We start from the raw sequence: 25,049 nt of genomic DNA, 5'->3' as shown, positions 1-25,049 counted from the left end.
TGATATAAAGTTTTTAAATTAGGAATAATTCAATCAATAGTTAAAAATCTTCTGATTGGCTAATATAATAATACTATTTCTTATATTAACCAATCTCACGTATTGTATTTTGTGAATGAAAATAATTAGAGCAGACGATATAAAAAAAAAAAATTACCGCTATTTAATAAAAAGTCGGATGGAAATATATAAAATTAATATGACATTTTAAAAGACTAATACATTCCATTAATTATCGAAGGTAAGGTTATTCGAATAAAAAAAGGTTGAAATTGATGATTTTTGAACTGAAATAAACAAATTTATGAAAGTTTTGGTGTCAATTTCGAATTAAAGGTAAGCAAAATTGATTTGTATTTAATCTAAATACAGATAACGCATTGTATTTATTATAAAGTTTTGATTAAACATTCATCTGTCTGTCATGTTTGTCTATATGTCATTTCTAAGAAATATACACTGAAAGTTAGATTTAGATCTGCTAATTTGTTTTCTGTTTCTCTGATTTACATTTTGTGGCCTGTCCATTCCATTCATTAAAATTGCATATCTTGTAATATAAGCAGATTAGTAATTTTATCATTCCTCCTGTCATTTTTATATTAGTGAATAAAATCATCTTTTTCATGCCAATATTTAGTTCATTTTTATAATCATGATTTATTTTTTTCACATTAAAAAATCAATTGTAATATCTGTTATACAAGGTAGCTTCAAAAAGTTCCCAGAATTATGCTGGGTTAGTCAATTAGAGACAATGGGAAAGGGAATATGAAATACATGTCTTAGCTAAATGTGTTGGGAATAGAGAAATGTGTTCAAACAAATTCATACTCACTGCAATGATGATGAGTTACCATTCATAGAAGATCGTGTTAGTGAGATGTCGTGAAACAATGTCTATGGAAGAGCAAGCAAATATCAAATTTTGTGTGTTATCGGCATAAAAACCCTCCGAGACCTTGAAGATGCTTTGGTATGCCTATGTTGAATCTGCCACAAAGCACACTCGAGTTTATGACTGGCAAAAATGCTTTGTGAGGGATGAGAAAGTATTGTTGATAATTTGCAAAGTGGCAGTCTGTTGACAATTGACGTCTGAGGAGAAACTGTCAGTTGTACCTAGATTGTGAGGTTGGACGGATGGCAGTCAATTGAGCAGATCACTGAGACAGTCGGAAGTTGTCATTCCATCCTACGTGATCAAATTGAATGTGCACGGTGTTTGCCAACACACAGTGCCACGAATGCTCACAGCAGACCTCGTGCGATTTCTACCTCTTCCCCCAATTGAAAGATCCCGTCGAGGGACGCCACTTCAAGAATGCCAATGAGATTATACAGAGTGTAACATCTACATTGCAGGTGCTGTCGCAAGACAGCTTCCAAGAATGTTTTCAGCAGCTATACCAGCATTGGCAAAAGCATGTGGTTGCCTAAGGACAATACTTTGAAGGACACATTGCTTGATTTGTCAACTTTACACATACTTTTGAGTAATAAACCAATTCTGGAAACTTTTTGAAGTTACCCTGTATAATACTATAAAAAAATTCTATAATGTTATTTCTATGATTTATGATGATTATATATTATTGTAGTTGTAATCTGTTGATTGCTCTTGTAAATATGCGTCTAAAATCAAATGGTACTGAGTTTAGATTAAAAATTTATAAATTTAATTCTAAACTAAATCAAATGACAAAGAAAATTAAACATTAAATCATTTTTGAAACATAGTTAATATAATCTTTTCACTAAATTTCATCAGGAAAATCCCTTAAATATAAAAATCAACATCAAATTACAAACTTCTTCCAAAACATTTTAGATTGAATAAATTTTTTATTTAAAAGTTTCCTTTTCCTCAAATTTCTCTGATCATTTTAAAACAATATTCTGATGCATTTTAGTTTTTAAGAGCAATTATTTATTGTGACATCATCACAATGCTGTGCTGCAATTTTTTATCATATTTTTATTTTAAATATATGCTCTCTACCTCATTAGTAGTGTCTTTCCCCCGTACATCATACTTTTCCTTTGATTTGATTTGATTTTAAAGATAAGAAGGGCTATCCGTTATAACACAGACTTAACCCTGTAGGAAACGGAAAAAGGAAATTAGGAAAGTAAGAAGTTAGGTAGAAGAGGAAACACAGGGAGATAGGAAAGTGTGAAAAGAAGCTACCGGGGCCCCCCACGAGACAAATGAGAACATTATGTACAGTGTTGCCGAGCATGCTACGGGGCACTTCCTCGTCCACATATCGGTTTTGCAGTCTTAACTCTTAACGAATACAATTAGTAAGTGCAAATACAATGAGATAAAGTGTATATCAGTATACAGGAGGACTTATCCTGTTCATAAAGCTTTTCTGATTAATACCAGTATTCAATAAACACATGGAAATTAATGGTTGGAAGCAGGATACAGTTTACATTAAATGGTAGTCGTGAGAGCTTATCCCGATCACAATGTAAAGCGTTAACAATGAATATGTACAAATTGACAGTTGCAAAGCAAATAACAGCAGTATCAGTTTATATACAAAGCAGAGTAAAAGCACCCTTGCACCAGGGGACTAGGCTGCAGGATACATGGACATAAACAATGTGGAAGTGTTGATGGTCAGATCACTGCTTTCAAAGTCAATTTCATTTTCAATGTGGAGGGAGAGAGGGACAGAGTTGTACCCCAACTGCTAGGCCCCTCCTCCTACCCATTGGGTTAACCTAGAACCCCTCCAGAAAACGATTTCGTAGAAGCTGTACTTTCCCAGCCGAAGACATAACAACAGGGGTGATCGATGATTAATTGTGGAAGACACTGGTAAAACAGTTTAAATAGTCTAAGTATAGGAGGACTTGTCTTTTCACACTTGTTGGTTTCCTTGGGTGCTTCGGTTGGCGCTAAGTTGCTCGCTTGTAGGTGGGGCAAGTGCTCTGCTGTCTTTGATGAATGTTGTCAAGGCTTTCAGTAGATTGGTGTCTGCGAAGAATCGTTGATCTCCAGGTGGCCAATTGTAGCCTTCTTGTAGACAAGTCCTGATGAGTTTCAGTCTTTGTTCGCTGTACTTGGAACAGTCGTAAATCAAGTGGTTTACATTGTCTTTTTCGTGTATGTCTATTTCACAATAATCCGAATCTGTTTTGTTGAAACATTTTAAATAAGTGTTAAATGCCCCATGTCCAGTAAGTCATTGCGTAAGCTCGTAGCTTGGTTGGAAAGTCTTGATTTTTTGACGTCCCTCAATCGAAGGGATGAAGCTATAGCATTGCCTCCCGGTGTTTGAGCTGTCCCAGTCTCGTTGCCACAGTATTCTAATTTCTTCTTTAATATATTGCTGAACATAGCTGATCGGGTATTTTGTATAGGTGACTATAGTATTGGTTCTTGCCCTCTTCGCCAATCTGTCTGCAAGCTCGTTGCCCTCATGTCCATTGTGGCTCGGTATCCAATTGAAAGATATATTTGTTTGTTGGCCGATCTCATTTGCTAGGGCTATTAGGTCTGAGGCCAGGGCAGAGCTGTTCTTCCCATTTTTAAGTATGTAAAGAGCGGCCTTACTATCCGTGAAGACAGTTAGGTTTCTCGTTTCCAGTTGTAGTTGTTTTACATATGAGATGGCCCTATAAATTCCCCATAACTCTGCCTGGGTTATGGTGCATTCATTTGCCAATCTTAGGCTTGCTTGATAGATTGTCCCTTTTTTGTTCCTAATAATCAGTCCTGAGCCCACGCCCTGCTCATCCCTTGAACCGTCCGTATATATTATAATTTGTTGTGCTTTCCTGTGGTTATTGGTATTGTCATAATCCAGGATGACTTCATATTGGCTTATCCTTCTTGGATCAATTGGTTGGTTCTTTTTATTTAATGTCGATTTTTCTGATAAATTTAGAGATGTTCTTTGAATTATCTGGTGGCAAGACCTCTGTTTTTTGTAATTGTTCTAAATCTTTGTCCGAGATATTTGTGAAGTTTTTGTTTAGCAAGAACCAATTCCATATTGTTTGTTTAGCCTTCAGATGTATCGGTGTTAGATTGGCTATAACCAGCAGGGCATCTGTCGGTGCTGTTCGGTATGCCCTGCAGATCCTAATGGCTGATCTTCTTTGAAGCGAAAGTAATTTTCTTTTTATGTGAACCTTTTTTAATGCTGTTCCCCATACCTGCACCCCATAAAGTGCAGCTGGTTCGATAGCTTGTAGGTATATCATTTTTGTATGTTTTGGGTTTAGACCCCAGGTATTCTTCGTTATACTGTTTAAAAGGTTGGTTTTCTCAATGGCCTTGTTACAGGTTTGATTCACATGGAACTGCCAGTTTAGACTTCTGTCAAAGTGAATGCCAAGATATTTCATTTGTTGTATGTTGCGAATAGTTTGGCCATTTATTTTCACCCCAATTGCTCTTTTCAACTGCCCTCTTTTATTTTTCCTTGTAAAAACTATTGCCTCGCATTTCCCATGATTGATTGGTAGTTTGTGTACTTTACTCCAATCTCCAATTTTTGACAACGTTTTATTTGCAATATCTGCCACACGGTTGCAATTTTTGTGTGCCACTAAGACCAGGGTATCATCCGCGTATGCCTGTAATTTTATTTCTTCTGTGTCCTTGTGTTGTTCAAGAAGGTCGTCTAGGACCAGATTCCAAAGCCCGGGTCCACATCTGGACCCCTGTGGACATCCTCTTGTGACGTTTGTTTCCACTCTGATATTATTTGTATAAAGACCTGCCTTCCTATTAGAGAGGTAGCTTTTTATTAAATTTGTTATGTTATTTGAGCATTTTGTTGCTATTAAACGATTTATTATACTTGTCCACCACAGATGATCGAAGGCCTTGCGGAAGTCTATTCTTATCATCATGACGTGACAGCCTCGTTCCCAAGATTTGAAGATAAAGTCAGTGACATTTAAGATGGCATGTATTGCCGATGTGCCTGGTTTAAATCCATATTGTTTACTACTGTTTCTTTTAATTTTGTTAAGATGCCAATTTATCCTTTTGATGATAAGTCCGTCCAGAACTTTACCTGCAACTGGAAGCAAACTAATTGGGCGGAAATCTTTTGGGTCACTGGCATTTCCATTTTTGGGAATTAGCTTAATACTTGCGATTTTCCATGCGTTCGGGAAAAATCCCGTTCTTAGAATTTCGTTATATAAATGGACAAAAGCCATGGGTACTTCTTTGAAGGCGGCTTTCACTAACTCTGCTGTCAAACCGTCCACACCCAGGGACTTCTTGTTAGCCAAGGAGAGGATAGCTCCCTGAACTTCTTGAAATGTGAAAGGCTCGTCTTGATCTTGTGAGGATTGATTCTGTGCTGTCCTCCTCATTTCCCTGTGTATTTCTAAGTCGTTAGTTTCGTCATCTGGTGGAAAGTGGTATTGTAATATTCTTTTAATGTTTTCTGTGATGTTTAATTCCGAGTTATTTTCATTTTCTTTAGTTATGTTTGGGATCTGACACTTTCTCTTTTTATTGAATACCACTCTATACGGTACATCCCATGGTGTCCGCTTCCGTTCTTTTCCGCAAAATTCCTTCCAGGCTCTTGTGCGAGTGTTGTTTATGTCTTTTTTGTATGTTTTTAGGGCTTTCCTATACTCGTTTCTGTGCATATTTCTCATTTCTTCATCAGTGGCTCTTGCAATTTTCTTCCTAAGCTTTCTTACAATTTTCTTTTGTTTTGTTAGACTGTGTGTCCACCAAATAGTTCTCTTCTGTTCCGTTCTATTAATACTGGTTGACTGTCTAGCCGCTGCCTGCATAGCGTTTATGATGTGTTCCGCATATTTGTTCATTTTTTCTTCATTGTCAATTTCTTGGAATTTGTAATTTCTCCAGTAAGTTGCGAAGAGGTTTTTGTATAGGTCCCAATTTGTTTTCTTAATATATCAGTAATTTCCTGTAGTCTTGTCAGTCCTAATAATTTCCGCATAAATGTATCTATGATCACTCACAGAATCTTGGAGAAGTGTTTTGCAGGTAGTGATTTTACTGCTCATACCGATCGGGGCGAGGAAGATATCAGTCCAGCCCTCAGCATGGACCGTAAAGAAAGTGGGGTGAGCCGTTGTATTGGTGGAGTATAAGTCCCGGCTGTCCATCAGCTGTTGATTAGTCGACCTCTATTGTCCTCTCTTGAGTGGAACCAATTGGGAGATTTAGCATTAGCGTCACCTATTAGAAGGTAGTTGGCACTGTTAATTTGCTCAATTACTTTTTCTAGTTCTTCGATACATTCACTATCCTCATCCTCTGGTGTGAAGTACAAACTAAGAATATAGAGCTGTGGTTCCTGATGCAGTACTATTGTCATTATTCGTTGTGATGTAAGGTGGGGTATTATCGCAGCGTCCAGATTTTCTTCTCTAACAATGATCCCACATTTTGGTTTTATCTCATTGCCTATGGTCATTACCCTCCATCCATCATATCCCACAATTTTCTTACTTTTTGTATATGGTTCCTGTACAGTGATTAAGCTTATGTTCAAATCATTGGCCATCTTGACTGTCAAGGATGTCGCGGCTCTGCATCTTTGGGTATTAATTTGTAGTATTCTAAGATGTGTCCTATTTGTGTTGCTTTCGCTGCTACTCTGATTGAAGTTACTGTTTGTATTAAGGTCCATAGTTGGTTTGGTGTATGAGTAGTTCCCTGATTTTTTGAGTCGTGGGACAAATAACTAATGTAAACTGAACGCATTATGGTCAGTTCTAAGTTTCTTGTCTTTCGGTAACTTTCTGTTTTCCTGTACACAGTTGATGCATGTTGGTTTACCTGTTTTTTCACATTCATGGAAACTATGTTCGTTTGCACAAGGGCTACATGTTTGTTTCTTTGTGCATTCTCGTGCGAAATGTTGGTAGCCACAACAGTTGTAGCACCTAACTGTTGGCAGGAAATCGTCTATCTTTACTTGGGCCCATGAAAGTGCTGCATGTTTCAGGCTAATTAATTCCTTTCTAATTTTTGAGGTAACACTAAGTATCAGATGGCGGCAGTTCTCTTTCACTTTACCTCTTACATTATATTGAATTACTTGACAGTCAGTGTTGAACTCCTCTTTGTCAATGTTTTGCAATGTTTGGTTCTGTTCGTATAGGATGTTTAAGACCTGGTCTGTTTCAATAAAGTTAGGAACATTGACTAGGATCATTTTCGGTTTCTGTCCTTCAGAAATCTTATATTTAATATTTAGCTGTATATCTTTGATTTCTTTTATTGCTTGTTCCAGCGTTTCCCCTTCTCTCCAATTTCCCACCCTAAAACATACCCCACCGCCTTTTACCTGGCAGATGGCTCTTACATTAATTTTCAACATACTTTTCCTTTAATAATTGAGTTGTACCGGTCATCTACTGTATCTAACACCTTTCAGGGAAAAATTTTTGAATTGAAACAACATGACTTCTGGTTTGCATCAGAAGTTCGTATATAGTTAATCAGGGCCTACTGCCCCTAAGATTTCCATATCTGGTTCTGACTTTCATATATCTAACTGTTCTCGAGATTAAGGAAGAACACAGATAAAAAGACAGGATAGTTGGAATTCATAGGTCTACAATTTTTTTCAAATTGCAGCCCAATGTGTACAAAAAATTTTTTATCATTGTTAAAATAATTGTATATTATTTATTAAAGAAATTTTAAGATTGACAAATAACTAATATATTAGAAAATATGCAGTCATGTTTTGGTTGATGGTAAGTACTATCTCATGCAGTGGCACACTTAGGAGGAGAGACAAAAGGCCTAGCACTCCAAAGAAAAAAACACTAGACAGTTTTCTAAAGCCATTTTCCTAATTAAAATTCATTTTATTTTTTATTTATATTGTCTTCTATTTCTTTATTAATTAATTATGAACTGATGATCACATAAAGTGGGAATTTTCTTGAATTTGGATAAAAAATTTTTTATCCATTCAACTCTGCTCCCCCAAGATTAAATCCTGAGTGTGCCACTGGTCTCATCTACTGTATGTATCGTTATTTAATACATAAACAACTCATTTTTACTCATTAAGCAAATACATAACTTACATACTCTCTATACATAATGGAGAAGATCAAACCTCCAGCCGTATACATAAAAGGTATTCTACTACAATGATCAATGACACACTGGCAAGAGAACTGGACTCAAAATACAGTAGGAAGGTCAACCTATGCCTTTGTGCTTGAAGTTAGTCAAACTCCAGTAAGTTGCAATTGGCTATTGACATAGATGTTGACTGGACATCAGAAGTTTCTCCACTTTAAGTCCAAACTAGAAGAAGGTGGTTGCTGTTCCTGTGGATGTCCATTTCTAGGAGAAGGGGCATTGCTGACTGATGTAAGTGAGCTGACCTCTCTCAGGTGGAACATTCAAAGTGCAGAGCAGGCTGCATAAAGCTGTAAGAGAGTTGGACTGAGATCAAGGAAAGTTGGTCCTCAATTGGGTCTTGTACTGCCAGAGCCAGAGCATTATCTCAGTCTGACTTTAGTCATTCAGACTTTGGTAGTAATTAATGTATGCCTTACTACTGATGATTAAGCTATACTCTCTGAACTCTGTAGTACTATTTGGTAGAGCAGAGTCCAGTTTTTAGAGTTGTCAATATGAGGTATATATACATACAGCAGAATTCATTTATTGTAATCAAGGATATTGTTATAAGTCATTTACCATTATCAGAATTAGCAAATAAGCATCTGTAAGATGTCTTTTTGTGCTATTAGTCTCAATATGTGATAATTCTGTAGTTATCATCATCAAAGATTTCCATCATCACACTTAATCGGTGCTTTAAATACTAATTGTTTTAATCACACTGGATGAATTTACTGTTGCTTATAATTATAAATTCAACAATAAATCTTAATTATAATAATTAAATCTTCAAGTTATAAAACTTTTTATTTTTAACAAGTCCTTTTAATGTTCAATTCAATAAAATCTGTATTTCCACTAATATAGTTTTTATTACTTATTACTTCAGGACTTATCTACACTGATAACATTAAGTGGAATAAGTGAATGCTACTGTATAAAGAACCTAGTTTGAACTTTATACTAAATGAATCACTAAATTAATTCATCATTTAGAAATTTGTTTAGGTACTGAATAATTTTAAAAAATTAAAATCTTTCTCTTTGAAAATAGAAAAATAGTTGAGTGCTTAAGAGATGTAGCAATGGTCTGAGGGTAAAAAGGCATGTCATTTTTTATTTTATTTTTATCAATTCTGAGTTTATTGTAGTTAAAAGTATATTATGTTTAGTGACAACTTATATGTTTATCACATTAACATCTTAGACAAATTAATTTGCTTCATTTTTATGTACATAAACAAAAATATTTATAACATTCTAGAAAAATGAACTACAAAGTTATTTTAATTTCCTAAAAGTTGACTTTTTTTGACTTATGCACTTTTACCCTCTGATCATCCATATATCAATTAAAAAAAACCATATAAATGATTTTAATGAAAAATTTGGGAAAGAAATTGGTAGAAAGATGACATCAAGAATCTTATTAAGCCTTAGAAATGTGAAGACTGATAGACAGATGAATAAGATCATCATGGGAGTTAAATTCATTTGTGTAACCTTGAAATAAAATTAACTTGTCCCATGAATATTGAAATTACCGTATTTTACGGACTATAAGATGCACTTTTTTCTTCGAAAAATTGCCTCCAAAATTCAGGTGCGTCTTATAGTCCGTAAAATACGGTATTTGTAATTAAATCTTCAGTGGATATTCAAATTGTTTAATTCTATTGTTGACCAGTTTTCTCTAAGTTTCAAAATGAGAAAGTGGATTCTTTGCAAGTGCATCCTGCTTTATAATAGATATGCATTAGGAATAATGCTAATGCATAGATCCTAATGTATAGATATGCATTAAGAAGTATTGTTGATCATTATCTGAAAACATAATAAATTTTGCTGTTTTTTGATTTCTCAAACTTGATATCGTGTCAAGAGAATATGATTCAAAGCCTTACATTTGGAAACTATAGTGCATTCTTCAGGTTATTATAACAGCAATTTTAAACAATTAGCAGACAAATTAGTTTCAAACATGCTTTAGTATATGCATACACTTAACACCTTATTCTTGCCGAGAAATATAAATTTAAATTTATATTTCTCGGCAAGAATAAGGTGTTAAGTGTATAACAGCAATTTTAAACAATTAGCAGACAAATTACTTTCAAACATGCTTTAGTAATTGAAACAGATATACTGTTAGAATTTTTACCATTTGTCTCATCTAGTTTCTCATTGTGTTCGTTTGCTTTTCTTGCTTTCTGTCTAGCTGTTAAGTAGTATTAAGATTCGCAATTGCGTTCAGTTTTATTAGTATTAAGTAGATACAAGTCTTCCTACTAACAGCCACTTGGCACTAACTTCTACACTTAGCTATTCGTGGCAGCACTCAGTTATTGATGTTTGCTACACTCAGGTTTTCTTTTAGAGCCTTGCAGCCTAAAACTGCACCCCAACGTCAAACATAGAGGATACTGTAGCCTTATGTATTCCATTCAGAGGGATCCTAACTTTCTCTACTGTATCTCCTATCCTTCCTTCTTCCCCTTACCCTATTTTCTACAGGCTAAATACTTCGTGTACAGCCAATGTCTTTCTTGTATGTATGTTAGAATTTTTATATACACACAATATATAGCTGGCAAAGCAAATGAGTCAAAAGATTTATCAATTATTATTGGAATTATTTGTAAAGTTATATTTAAAGTATTATATGATTCTATGATTAGTAAGCTAGATCTTCTATGTGTTAATTTCAAAACACCTTTCTCTCTTTTTCTAACAAATTTTTTAATTAAATTAATGTTTGCAGCTTAAATTAGAACAGAAAATTTTCTGTTCTAGTTTAAGTTCTAACTGACATTCCAAATTATGCTTAACCTGAAGACGGCCATTTAAGATAGCTGAAAATGTTAGTTTAATTTAATTTAAAAATTTTCTAGAAAAAGAGAGAAAGATGTTTTGAAATTAATATTTTATGATTGATATTTAGTTATCTTTTCATTATAACTGTACAAAATTATGAATCATATTTTGTACAATATCAGTTTTTAAAGTTTAGTTTCCAGGTTTCTTGGCATACAATACTGTGTTGTCATCTTCATAGTTTATGCAGTTTCCTGCTCTGTTGGCTTTATATATTTCTAGTTTTTCCAGTGTCTTTGTGTGATCGGTTTGGAATGACTTCTTTATAAGAGTTGCATTCTCTAAGTCCACATGTACTGTACTATACATCCAGGTCTGATGCATGTGTTGCCAGTGCTGTGGTGCACCTACCCTTGTCTATGTATACAGACAAGGGTATACAGGATACCGGTCAAAGACAACAGGTTTCATAGAGACTTAGTGTACATAGGATCAACAAAAAGGTCACTACAAAAAAGACTGAATATGAACATATAAATATGACATAGACAAGGGTAGATGCACTGGCAACATATGCATCAGACCTGGATGTACAGTACATACAGACTTAGGGAATGCTACTCTTATAAAGAAGTCATTCCAAACCGAACACATAAGGACACTGGAAAAACTAGAAATATATAAAGCCAACAGAGCAGGAAACTGCATAAACTACGAGGATAACAACACAATATCACATGCGTGACAATATGCTTATGAGAAGGATCCCCGATAATAATGACATGTTATTTACAGAATTTTGGATGAAAACATTAATATGAGGGCACTGGCCTATATAATGGAGAATGACACAAATAGCAAATTATTTGGTATTAAATAACTTGAACTTTGGGCATTCCAAAGTTGGAACAACATCGCAATATCAAACTTGAAGCAGGACTCAATAGTGTCGAAAACATTTGTTCTTGCATCTAAATATTGTACCTTACTGGATAAAAAGGTTCTGAAAGGGTTATTTACAAAGTTCCAGTATCCAATAGTGTAAATATGATATTGTCATAAAGTCAGCAGTTATATCAGTTTCAGAAGTCGATAATATTTTATATATAAATAAGTAAATTGATTTAAGTAAGAGATTATTGAAGATGATCTGTAAAATTTCATTAGTATTGATATTTAATCTTAGTAGTAAAACTTGAATTTATAGACAGCTTGAAATCAAACACTTATCAACAAAGTCTAAATTGAAAACACTAAAGAGCAAATCTGCTGAAAAACAAAAATCACATTGACTGCATTTTTTGACTTTGATTTGATGAACACTACAGATATACTCCAGATAGTGATCAACTTTTTATAGAGCCAGTCTGTGACACATTCTTACTAGACTGATTAATACAAAATTTATTATTTTTCTTTTATTAAAACAAAAACTTAAAATAATTTTATGTTAAGTTTTTGTGAAATACACTGTTCTGTATTTTTTTTTACATTTTGTTTTCATAAAAGTTATTTAGTTGGTTCCATTATTCCTTTATTTAACATTGGTATATATAAAATAACTAAATAATAATAAGCATAAGGAAAATAAATATTTTCTACCTTCCAACAAAAATTGTTCTATTGTCTGTTCCAAGCCCACAGGAGAGAGGAGGAGGGTTGGGCATAGAGAAGTAACCCCACCCTATAAAAACTGCTATTGCTAAAGAAACAATAAGCAGACTTCAGTGAAACCAAAATTCTCAGCGTGATATTATTGGCTCATCCTCTCTGACAGTGCAGGAACAAAGCCATGTGGATGTCCAGTGCCCAATGCAGAGTTCAATACTAAGCACCAATAGCATAACTAAAATTGGAACATGGAATATACAGAGATTTATCAGTGTGGCGAACTGTCTCAGTTGCTCCAGGAATTTGATAAGTACGACATGCAAATCCTTGAAATTAGTGAAGTAAGATGGACAGGAAGTTGCAAAATTATTGGTGTAGGCAAAACCATCTTGTATTCTGGCCATAATGAAGATCACATAACAGAAATGGGGCTTGTCTCATCAACAACTGCATTATAGCAGTTTGATTCTAGTCATGACATGTAAAAATTACTGTAATCCAAGCATATGCCCCATTGAAGATGCTGATGAGACAGATAAAGATGCATTCTATGATCAGTTGCAGGATGTATTAAATGACACTCCTAGTCACAGCATGAAGCTGCTTATGGGTGACATGAATGCTTGGTTAGATAGGAATAGGATAGGCCTGGATTATGTCATTGGGCCATGTGGTTCTGCTGTGTGAACAAATGATAATGGGAAAATGTCTTGCTGTCCCACAGCATGAACAATTTGTGCATTGAAAATACACATTTTGCACATAAATGTATACATAATAAACTCGGCATTCACCTGATGGCAACACAAACAATGAAATTGATTATATCTCTATCAACAGTTGCTGGAGGTCATCACTTCCAAGATGTCCAAGCATATTGAGGAGCTTATATTGAGTCTGATCACAATTTCCTCTGGCTCTCCCTATGTCTTCGACTTAAAAAGAAAAATCAGCATAAACCTTGATGCCCTTATGCAACTGAAAAATTACGCAATCTACCTACTTCTCACAAGTTCCAACTTGAGCTCAGAAACTATTTTACCCTGTTATGGTATGATCCTGCAAATGATAGAATGGATTTCAACAAGTAGTGAAGGATAGTGCTGAAAAAGTATTACAAAGGAAGAGGTACCAACAGGCAGCTAATAGATGAAAGAATGGCTAATAGAAACTAATAAATAAAAGAAGGAATGTAAAACAAATAAGAGACCAAGTCAAATCATCACATGCAGAAAATGAAGCTGCAGCACAATATCACATGTTAGATAAACAAGTAAAGAAAAGCTGCCATACTGATAAACAAGCATGGATTGAATGCAAAAGCATTGAGGCACCGGAAGCAGCAGATAGGAATGACTCTAAGTCCCTATATTGTTTTGTCCATGAACTACTTGGAGTAAGAAGTAATTCTAATGTTTCCATAAAAGATAAAAACCAGTAAAATCCTGCACAGTAAAGAAGAACAATATGCATGCCAAATGGGATATTTTGAAGAGATGTTAAATCAATCATATCCTGCCTCTGCATTTGACTTCAACATTGTCAACATCTCAGATGATCTTGAGGTGGAAATGGATGAGATCACAATAGACAAAACTTCAAAGGTGATTATATTTTTGAAGAACAACAAAGCAGCAGGCCTAGAGATCTCAGTGGAGCTCCTGAAGTATGGAGGCAATTGCATTGTGCAGACCCTCATAAATATTCTGAACAACTGCTGGAGGAAGGAAGGTATCCTATGGGACTGGCAAAAAGATGTAATAATCAAACTTCCTAAGAAAAGAAACCTTGCTGATTGTAATAACTGGAGAGACATTGTGTTTCTTTAAATTCCTGAAAACGTCTTCTGCTTAGTTCTCTTACAGAGGTTAAAGGAAGTAATTGAACCAAGGGAAGAGCAGGCTGGCTTCAGACAGGGACAATCATACTGTGATCTAAGTTCTTTAGAATATCATAGAGCAATCTCTGGAGTTGCAGAAACCACTGATTAATTTTGTTGACTTTAAAAAGCATTTGACAATGTCCATCATGAATTGCTGTGGAATATTATTAATCTTATGGCATACCACAGCAATATATTAATATTTTTAAGAACTAATATCTGGAGTATACTTGCTGTGTAAAGACAGAATGGATACACTGATTTCTTCAAAATTGAAACAGGTGTTGGGCAAGGTTACATTTTCACCATTCTTGTTCCACTTGGTCATAGATTTTATAATGAGGTGAGCAATGGCCATCCCCAATGCAGGAATTCCATGGAAAGCACAGATGCAACTCAGTGACCAAACTTTTCTGATATCAATGCAATTTTTCAGTAATGTACCCAAAAGATGCAGAGTATAATATGCCTTGAGTATGAGGTTGGAAGGTTGGGAATCCATATCAGCAGTAATAAAACAAAAATAATGTCCATAAATAGGCAAACAAAAGTAAAAATCACAGTTGGGAGTCAAACAATGGGTGAAATGGGAGGAGTGATGATATCTGCTACCTTGGCAGTGTGATATCACCAGATGGAGCATTGAAGCTGATATAAAACACCAACTTGGTAAATCATCAGCTGTCTTTCAGAGACTATGCTCAATCTGGTCCACATGTGCAATCAGTACAGCAATTAAGATATGCTTTACAAATAATTTAAATTTTTGAAAAATCTTTTAGTAGACCCACCTAAAATGATTCTAAGTATTTATAAATGCAAACCCTAAATGTTACTTTTAGAACACTTTGTTTAAACTTTAAGATTATTTTGTATTTTCTTATTGTGTAAAAAATTACATAATAATAATAATATTTTATATTGAAATAGTACACTATTTTCACTCTGTTTCCTTTCCAATATTTCTCTGTACCCATTAGGATGTCTATCATTATGCAAAAGAAAATAAAAAGTGAATTTCACATTTGACTGTGTTCAGTTTTAACTTGCAGCTCTGCTCTCGTTAACCCAGTGCTCCTTGCGATCAGATTTGTAATGCCGTTACTTGAGAATGAGGGTATGATGCTCAAGACAAATCATTTAGAATATGAAAATATGTAGGGTGAGTGCAGAGCTCACCCTACATATTTTCATATTCTAAATGATTTGTCTTGAGAAATTTTACTAAGATCAGGAAGTTTTGTTGTGAATAATACACATTTTAATGTTTATTTTACTTTACTTCAGTTAGAATACACTAAAAATAATTTTGATATATAAACAGAAAATTGATATCTGATCAGATTGATAAAAACAGAAATACGATGAATAAAAATTATAATTAAGTCTAACAATAATTTTAGATAAGTTCTGAATCTGTTTAGTCTGGATTTTTAAAATTGCATTGTTTGCAGATTATTGTATGATATCTGCATATTGATGCAGTAGGCTACATATTACACTTTTGGATGCTGTTTTACTAATCTTCTTTTTCAGGCAATATGCACTTTTCTCTTGATACTAACGTTGCCTGTGGAGGATATGGTTTCTTTCTTTCTAAACACTTCCTGGATTTTCATATGGAGTTCCTCACTCTCATCTATGAAGAAGGAGCCTACAATTTCTTCCTCAAGCAATTTCAGAAATATTTTATGATGTTTTATGATAGTATATATCCACAATATCCTTCACAATCAGAATCATACATACCACTTTGAATGAAAAAAAAAAAAGACAGCATTATTTGTAGGTTAGTGCTGCACACTAACTTGTTCAACATGACTGAAACAAAGGCAGCACTGAAAGCATTAGCAATGACTATTATTTCTGATTCCAGTATCTCATTAAAGGAAATACTTGGGTAGAAAGGTAGATGAGAGTTTTGCCACAAAACTTCCAAGCATTTTAAAATGAAAGGTGAGCACAGCACTCACCCTCAAGTAACAGTAGGTTACTGGTGAATGAGAATTTGTTTTTTGATTGCTGCTTTTGGTAATACCGACTCTCCCAAGAATTTCTCATACCTGATAACCTTGAAATGATTAACCTGATTGGCAAAGCCTATAATCAGGCTCTACCAAACATACTGTTGAAAAGGTTAAAGGAGTTTTGCTGCACAATGGCAACAAACATCTGTCTGTTCAGGTTGCTTTTGATGTTCTCATGAATGAAACCTTTAATAACACGAAGGCTATGCTGGACAAGATAAAATACAATGGACATAAATGGAATGCTAACAGATCTTCAAGAATGATATGCTAAATTCTGTTGTCTTTTATGTGAATGGGACAGTTAAGCAAGAACCAGCCACTACTTGGTAAAAAAGTGGCCCAATCACATACCAAACAAACATACAAGATCAGAAGAATATTGCTTTTCATGCTCTGGCAGAGAAAACTAAAATCCTCTTATCTTTCACAAAGTTTTTCATCAAACCGAGCTTCATATGAAGAGGAGGTATGGACAGAAAAGGAAAAGGCTTTACTCACCCAAAGCAAAAGTTTTCCCACCTGAGCAATGCAAAAATAGAGGAGGGAATTTTTGTTGGACTCAAAGTAAGACAGCTTTTGAAGAATGCTAGTTTCAAGCATGGGACGCATTCAAAAATGTGAGCAAGAATTTTTTGGGTAATGTATGAGCTAACAACTAAGAGGAAATTGTGGAGATTGATAACATCCTATCAAATACTGGATTGCAATATGCATTTTCTGCATTCCCATTTAGATATTTTTCCTGCCAACCTAGCTGTTTTTGATGAATATGGAGAAAGGTTTCATCACTCTCTTTCTCAAATGGAATAGTGGTATAGCAGAAAGTGGAATGAAAACATGTTAATAGATTATTGCTAGACTATACAGTGAGAGACTTCAGAATATAAAAGGAAGAAAACATGTTGTTAAGTGTTTCAGTTTTTAAATGTATAGAATTACAAAAAAGAAATAATTAACATAAATTTATTTGTATCTAATTAGCAATGTGTATAGCCAATAAATATATTTTGAACAGAAAGTGTTTTCCTTCAAAAACCTCATTTCTCTCAAAAGTGGTAGGTGTTAGCCAAATTCTGTTGTCAGATTTGGATTCAGCACCATTGAAACTATTAAAAAAAAATCAATGAAAATGTTTGATGGAAGCAGAAATTTTTTTTTTTGCAGAACTGCATATGACATATTCTTCCTTGTCGTACTTCATCTAAGTGATATCACTGGATTCACTGGATATTTAACAAAAATAATAGTTGATCCTCATTTCAGTATTATTTAAGGATCGGTATGCTGATAAGATTTAATTGATTGTCAGTTTGGTACTGTTTCTTATTTCTCCAGTGCAGTGTATTGTACTGTACATGTATGACATGTATATGTTGATACAAAAAACATTAAGAGTGATTTAATGAATAGTTTTATTAAATTTATTATCACAAAAAATTAAATAAAAAAATAATAAATAAATAAAAAATTTAGGGTCTTGCTCATTTCTCTCTGTTGGTCCATTCATCTTGTCTAGTTTGTCATTGTGTTCATTTTCTTTTTGCACTGCTGTCTAGCTGTTAAGTATTAAGATTCGCAATTGCCTTCAGTTTTATTAGTATTAAGTAGATATAAGTCTTCCTACTAACAGCTATTTAGGCACTAACTTCTCACTTTGCTATTTGTGGAGCACTCAATTATTGGTGCTCAACCTTCTTAGCTCCATGACCCCCCAAATAGTAAATATAAATAAAATTAATATTTCGCGACCCCTCCCTTCCCCCAAAGGAGCTAAAAACTCTGTCAACTGAGTATTTCCTGGAAGATAAAAATGATTTCTCAAAGAGATGGGTACTGAATCTGTTTAGTGAAAATGTTGCCACTGCTAAGATTGATGTAAGATTGATGAAAATGTTGCCACTGCTACCTGTTGAGATTCACGACCAGCTCATCGAAATGTCTGCCGACAAAACACTACAACTGCAATTTACATCTGAAGATTTAAATATGTTTTGGCTTGCTTGTCAACATGAATATGGAAATTTAGTCACAGAAGCATTAAAAATATTAATCCCTTTTGCCATGTCTTATCTCTGTGAAAAGGGTTTTTCAACTATGGTTGTGCTAAAAACTAAATACAGGAATCATCTTTTATCACTCGAAAACAATTTGCTTTTGTGTGTTTCTAGCGTAGATCCACGTATGGAGAAAATTTTAAATGAAAAACAAATGCAACCATCACATTAATTTCTTTTTTTTTACATGTGTACTTATTGTAAGTAAAATGTTTATAAGTTTACAATAAATGATTTTTTCTCATAAAATGATTTCATTATTGTTTCGTGACCCCCAGGTTGAGAAACGCTGCTATAAATCAATCTTGAGTTATTCATAAAATAACCATTATATTCGTTTCCTATTTGGGTTTTCTTTTATGAAATTTTTCTTACAAGTTTCATAAGTTTGTTATATCTTAAGCTCTGAATAGTTAATTGGAAAATTCAGAAAATGTATTTAATATTTTTAAGTTTATTTGATTTATATCACAATCATGTTACTATAATAATGATTTTTTAATGTTTTGATTTTTTTAATTTCATATAATAAATCAAACACTAAAGTTAATTCTTACTTAAATATATAAGTTTTGATTAAAAGTATTACATGTATTTTTATTTTCTGTATGTAGAATTGTAAAATAATTTAAATTTTATTAAACTGTCTATATTAATAGAAAAATGTAATGTTAAAATCATTTTCTTTACATGATTAGAATATTTAATTATTGAAACATTTATTTAAATTAATAATAGAATATAATTATTTATTTTGAAAGATGACTAAAACTGTTGAAGAAAGTATAATTTCATTAGAAACGGCTGTACTGAATGAAACTAAAGATTTAGAAAAAAATTTACAAGCTGAAAAACAGAAAATACTTCATCTACAAAATGAATATAATATACTACAGAAAGAAACTGAAAAAACACAAGAAGCTATAACAAAACTAGATGAACAGACAAGAGAAGTCTACAGAAAATTTACTTCTTCAAGAGAGAAATGTAATGATTTAAAACAATTAATGCAGTGTATAGAAAATCATGAAAATGAATTAAACATAAAATTGACAAATGAAATAGAAAAAGGAAAATATGAAAATTTGCAATATAGTCAAGCATTAGATGTCTATCAAAACAAATGGAATAGTTATCAAGAAATTTATGAGCAACATCCTCTAATACCTACATTACGGATTAAGCAACAACAACTTAAAGAGAGTGAAGAGAATTTACAAAAACTTCAGTCTCATTTAAAAGAGCTTGAAAATGAATTTTTTAGAAAAAAATGTAACATTAAAAGTAAGACAGCTGATAATGTGATTTATTATGATTTAAAAAGTTACATTATAGAATTAAGCAAGTTGAAGAAAGAGACATTTGATAATCAAAAAAATATTATGACTATTCACAATGAAATTCAAAAACTAACTAATATTGCTAAACAAAAACAGTATATTATATTAAATAGTACCTCAAATGAAATGAAACAATCCAAAATTGCTAGCCAATCTGTTAGTTCATATTTTCAAAAATCAATACAGAATGAATTACAAACAAAAACAGTATCATTTCAAACACCTAAATTGAAATTTTATATCCCACAATTTAGTTCAACACCAAGATTGGAACAATATCAACACCAAGAAAGTCAATACCATAAAAATTATCAAAATCTTGATGACTCTAGATCATGTACCAAAATGACTCCAGACCATGTACCAACTTCACAGCAGTTTGATAATTCTAATCAGAACATAGTAATTGAAAACAAACTTGCTTCAAGTCAGACAAGTAAGGAAGATAATTTTCAAAGAAATGAAAGTTTAGAAAATCAGACACGGCAAAATTCTTCTGAAACATCTTCAATTGATTTTGAATTTGATAGAGAAACTAGTTTTGTCCCTTCAATAAAATCTCCTGGATTTTCATACAATTCAAGGTTTATGTTCACTCCCAATAAAGCAAACGAAAGATCTGACAAAAATTTTGATCTTTCACTAGGTCCAGGTAGTTTCCAAACACCTAATTATCAAGATGATTCAGGAATTTCTCAACAAGCAGAATCATTATCATTACCTACAAAGACTAATGATCAGTCAAGCCACCAGCTGTTTTTATTTGCTCAGTCTCCTTCAACTGATGATAATCCTTTATATGCTTCAGTTTCTCTGAATAACAGTTCTGTTTTCAGTTTGTTTGCAAATCCAGAAGGTAATAATGATAATACTGCAATATTAGATACATCAAACTTTGCATTAATTTCAATAAAGAAACTTCACCTGACCAAAACTCTTTTCAATTTAATTTCTAATAAAAATTTATCTTAAATGTATACAGAAATTTATGATAGTTATTTAAGTGTATTTTGTTTTGTTTGTAAAATATAAATAAAATTCAAACATTTTAATAAATTTATTGATAAATTTAGATATTATATGCTGAATTAAAATTAATGTATATAAATAATTACAATCAAACTTTATTTATTTAATACTTGAGTGACATTTATTATGCTAAGAGTTTTTCTTTCCTTCACCTCCTATAAAAGAAAACAATAAGAATAGTAATTGCACAACAAAATTTAATGTAATATACCGTATTTTACGGACTATAAGACGCACTTTTTTCTTCGAAAAATTGCCTCCAAAATTCAGGTGCGTCTTATAGTCCGTAGCGTTTTATAGGTATTTTTTTTTTAAATTGCTTAAAAATTAAGGTGCGTCTTATAGTCCGTAAAATACAGTAATTAAAAATATTAAATATAAATAATTACCTTTTTTCCTACTAAAAGTGCTATTTATTTTAAAAACATAACCTCTATCTGCTAAAGCTTTCATGATAGCTATCGTATTTCTGCAATCATCTTAAATAAACAGACATCACAATTTATATCCTGTTACACTATTTCCATAACTATTATTAAACATAATTACTAAAAACAATTTTACTTTTTTTAAATCTATATATTAAAAAAAATTGAAGGAAGAACTAAGTTCAAAAATTTTCATCTTTGAAATTTAAAAATTTGTTTCTAACTTGATAAAAAAAATTTTTTTCAGTTTCATATACAGTCAAACCTTAATCCATTCCTAAAATTTGTCTGAAAATTGATTCTTATAGGAAAATCTTATTTTTCCATTAGAAACAATATAAAATAAATTAATCCATTCCTCATCCCCAAAACAGCCTTTTCTTTACCTTTTCAGCTGTATTTCATGCATAAAAATACCTACAAATACAATATACTGTAGTATATAATATATATTATCATCATCTATATCCATTTTATATATATATATATATGAGTATTAAAAGCAAAATGTTCTGTCACCACCAAACAAAACCAAAACCATCACTTTACAAAGTGCTATAAATAGATTCAACTCTACCTGAATGAAATATAACAAAATCAATCAAGATGGACAACAAGTACTTTATCCACACTTTCTGAAATATTATTTTAATTGATTGACTTAGAAATAAAAATCAAAATTAATTTTACCTTTGGTTTCAGTGTAAAAACCAGTTTTAATTAACTGGCTACCTAGTATTAATAAATATTAATATTGTTAAAATAATATTCTGTATTATAATAAGCCTTTAATCCCTTTTTTAAAAAACATTTAATACAAATATACTTTATTATATATATGTAGAATATTAATTAGAAATTACATGATAAAAACTATTAGTAGACATTAGGCACCATCTCTTAATGAAATTAGAAATTATAATTTACCTGATTCTTTTCTTCCAGATTATTCTAAAATTTAAAAATTAAATTATAGTTACTAATTTCATTAAGAGATGGCATCTAACGTCTACCTCTAGTTTTTCCTATCATGTAATTTCTAATTAATATTTGTAGCATAATTTCTGTCCAATTAATATGGCTGATGGTTGGATGATTATTTGTAGATTACTATTACAATGAAAGGGTTATCACACACATTAATTGTTTAATGTCTTATATATCCCTAAAATGCATTTCAGTCCCTGTATTAATGGCCTTCATCAGTTAAGTGAACAACTTTTAAATATAGGGCAAAAAATTATCCTAAAGAATTTATTACAAGAAACACACAAAAAACAATAAAATTATATACAGGTACTCCTCACTTTACGACCGAGTTCCGTTCTGATGACTACATCATTAAGAGAATTGGTCGATAAGCGAGGAGCTTGCGCCAGGAATATAGGATCGTTGTAAAATTATACAAATTATGCAACAAACTTCAAATTTATTCATAAAAAGACAATTATAGTATGCTTAGTGCACATGTCACCATTTGCCACTAATCAACACTCAAGCTGAGAAAGGGGATTCCCCGAATTGCAGGTCGAAGCTCGATTAATCGTAAATGCGAGTGGTCGTTAAGCAGATAGGTCACAAAGTGAGGAGTACCTGTAACTACTAGCAGATGAGCCTGACATTGCTCAGGCAAAAAGTAACAATAGTGAAAAGATTATTAAATTATAGCCAATCTTACCCATTTTCATTGGGTGCAATAATTAGGTCTCCATCTTTCAAGGCTATTTAGAGAATTTTTAGATGAGTCTAAAAATATGTTCAATTTTCCATAAAAACGTAAAACACTGCATCTAAAATAGTATAGTAGAAGTAGAGTTCTTCAGGATAATCCTTCACCCTCTCCCTCTTCCCTGGGGGGGATTTCAAAAAATCCCATCTTAGTGCACATTCTCATGATGTACCCTAACTATGTACCAAATTTCAACTCCTAACTGTTTGGGCTCTGCACTTATCATCAACCCATCTTGATTATATATATAGATTGACTGTCAAAATGTTTAAAACATCTGTCAACAGCTAAGTGTATGGTTTCAACTTTCATTGTTACACACATACTTTGTAGTATTATTCTATATATTTGTATTAAATATAATATTACATTAATAAATTTTTGTTATTTAATTTGAGTTAAGTACTTTTAAACATGGGTTCATTTATATACTGCAAATGTCAATTAACATCATTTTTATTAATTAATTTGTTTTAAATTCAATAACAACATGTACTGAAAAACAGTAGCAGTATCTTACCTGCATTTGCATTGAAATCTAATTTGAATAACAATGTCATCAATGGTTCATGTTGCAATGTCTAATGACCCAAGTTGATTTCGATGCTAACTTCTGAATCATTAGTCCCATTATTGATTGGTCAGGCCATGGATTTTCTTTAACACAGGAAGTATATGAAATTGACTGTCTCTCACTACTCTATGGATGGCTCTTGCAGAGTAGCTTGTTTTGCAACCGAGTTCATTGTATGGCAACAGGGACAAATAGGACGTCCAATAGTTTGTTCATAAACTGAATTGTTTGAAACTCAAGGTTTGACTGTATATAAACTAAATTCAGTTCTTTCAATAGAAAATCTGCTAAAAGTTTTTAATATATTTATAAAAATGTTTAATGTCATTTTCTAAAGAAATCTGTAGTAATGCTACTACTACTACTAATAATAATAATAATAACAATAACTAAATTAAATTATTTTCATATCCAAGATAGTGAAGCAAGTGAAGACAAAAATGAAATATTTGATGTACAAATACATTTACATTATATTTATTGCATTTGTATTTACAATTACATTATGTATTTGTACATTATATTTATATACAATTTCTAAATATTATGTCATTTTGTTTTTATTAAAAATGTCACAGCTATTAAAACACTTATGAAAACTTAGTCTTATTTTTTTTTGTACCAATGTTGGTTAATCAATGGAAAATCAAATTAACAGATTTAAAGTGTAAGATAGCAAATAAAAAAATCAATGTTAAATAAGCTGGACAGATTTTAACGAAATTTCAAATATATCTCCTGAGTTTTAAGGTTTAAAACTTCTGAGTCAACTTCTAACCCAGAAACTTTAAAAAGAAATTCTATTTCAGAAAAAAGTTTAAAATGGAAAATTATTTCAGAAATTACACACATTTTTGAAAAACTCGTCTTTTTTAATCCTGTTATGACTCAAATGTTCAATTATATCATTTTCAATCTCTCTACAAAAACAAATTTATCAAAAATTGAACCAAATCTAAATCTTTCTTTCAATTAAAATAAATTCAGTATGTCTATCACCAACAATATACTGGCTGGAAGTACTAAGATAAACATATAAATATCCAACAACCAGCAACAAATAAGTAATTTAATATAAAAACAAACATTTTCCACCATTTTGAATGGTCATCAGGTTTGTAAAATCAAACAGAATATTGAATATGTATTTAAATTAGAACTAAATTTAAATATGCACCATCATAAATACAATATATATAAACAACCCAAAGTCCAATGTATTATTTGTAGCATAAAATAACCCATATTATCATAAATTTTTCTTATTATTTTTTATGTTTACTTAGTTTATTTTATTTGTTTTTGCCTTCCACATCAAGCTTATGCCAGGCTCCATATGCATATTTTTTTTTTTTTTTTTTTGTTCTAATAGTGGTTGTTGGTAAAATTCAATACTTTCACCAACCATATACTAACTATTTTGGAATACAACATATTCCAAT

At 32.2% G+C, this 25,049-nt stretch overlaps 2 protein-coding genes across 4 annotated transcripts in view; one reads left to right on the top strand and one right to left on the bottom strand.

The window, feature by feature from the left end:
• The first annotated feature begins 184 nt into the window (after positions 1–184).
• LOC136985544 (putative leucine-rich repeat-containing protein DDB_G0290503) lies at positions 185–20,897 on the top strand. The gene is made up of 2 exons (XM_067282848.1): positions 185–336; positions 19,269–20,897. Exon 2 carries the CDS (start codon positions 19,269–19,271, stop codon positions 20,817–20,819), a length of 1,551 nt encoding a protein of 516 aa, XP_067138949.1. The 5' UTR covers positions 185–336; the 3' UTR covers positions 20,820–20,897.
• LOC136985546 (ERI1 exoribonuclease 3-like) overlaps positions 20,886–25,049 on the bottom strand; it is an 18,896-nt gene continuing 14,732 nt past the window's right edge. For 2 of the 3 annotated variants that reach the window (XM_067282849.1, XM_067282851.1), the window contains 2 exons: positions 21,266–21,355; positions 20,886–21,031 (listed from right to left, as the gene is read on the bottom strand). In XM_067282849.1, the coding sequence (XP_067138950.1) occupies positions 21,006–21,031; positions 21,266–21,355 (116 nt within the window). In that variant the 3' untranslated portion in view covers positions 20,886–21,005. The remainder of the gene's footprint in view (positions 21,032–21,265; positions 21,356–25,049) is intronic. The other variant, XM_067282850.1, reaches the window with a different exon arrangement.

The sequence above is a fragment of the Centruroides vittatus genome, unplaced genomic scaffold (genome assembly GCF_030686945.1).
Source record: "Centruroides vittatus isolate TY-2023 unplaced genomic scaffold, ASM3068694v2 contig_971, whole genome shotgun sequence".
Taxonomy (NCBI): Eukaryota; Metazoa; Arthropoda; class Arachnida; order Scorpiones; family Buthidae; genus Centruroides; species Centruroides vittatus.
Note: the sequence above shows the minus strand (reverse complement) of the source record. Positions and strands in the feature narration are given on the sequence as shown.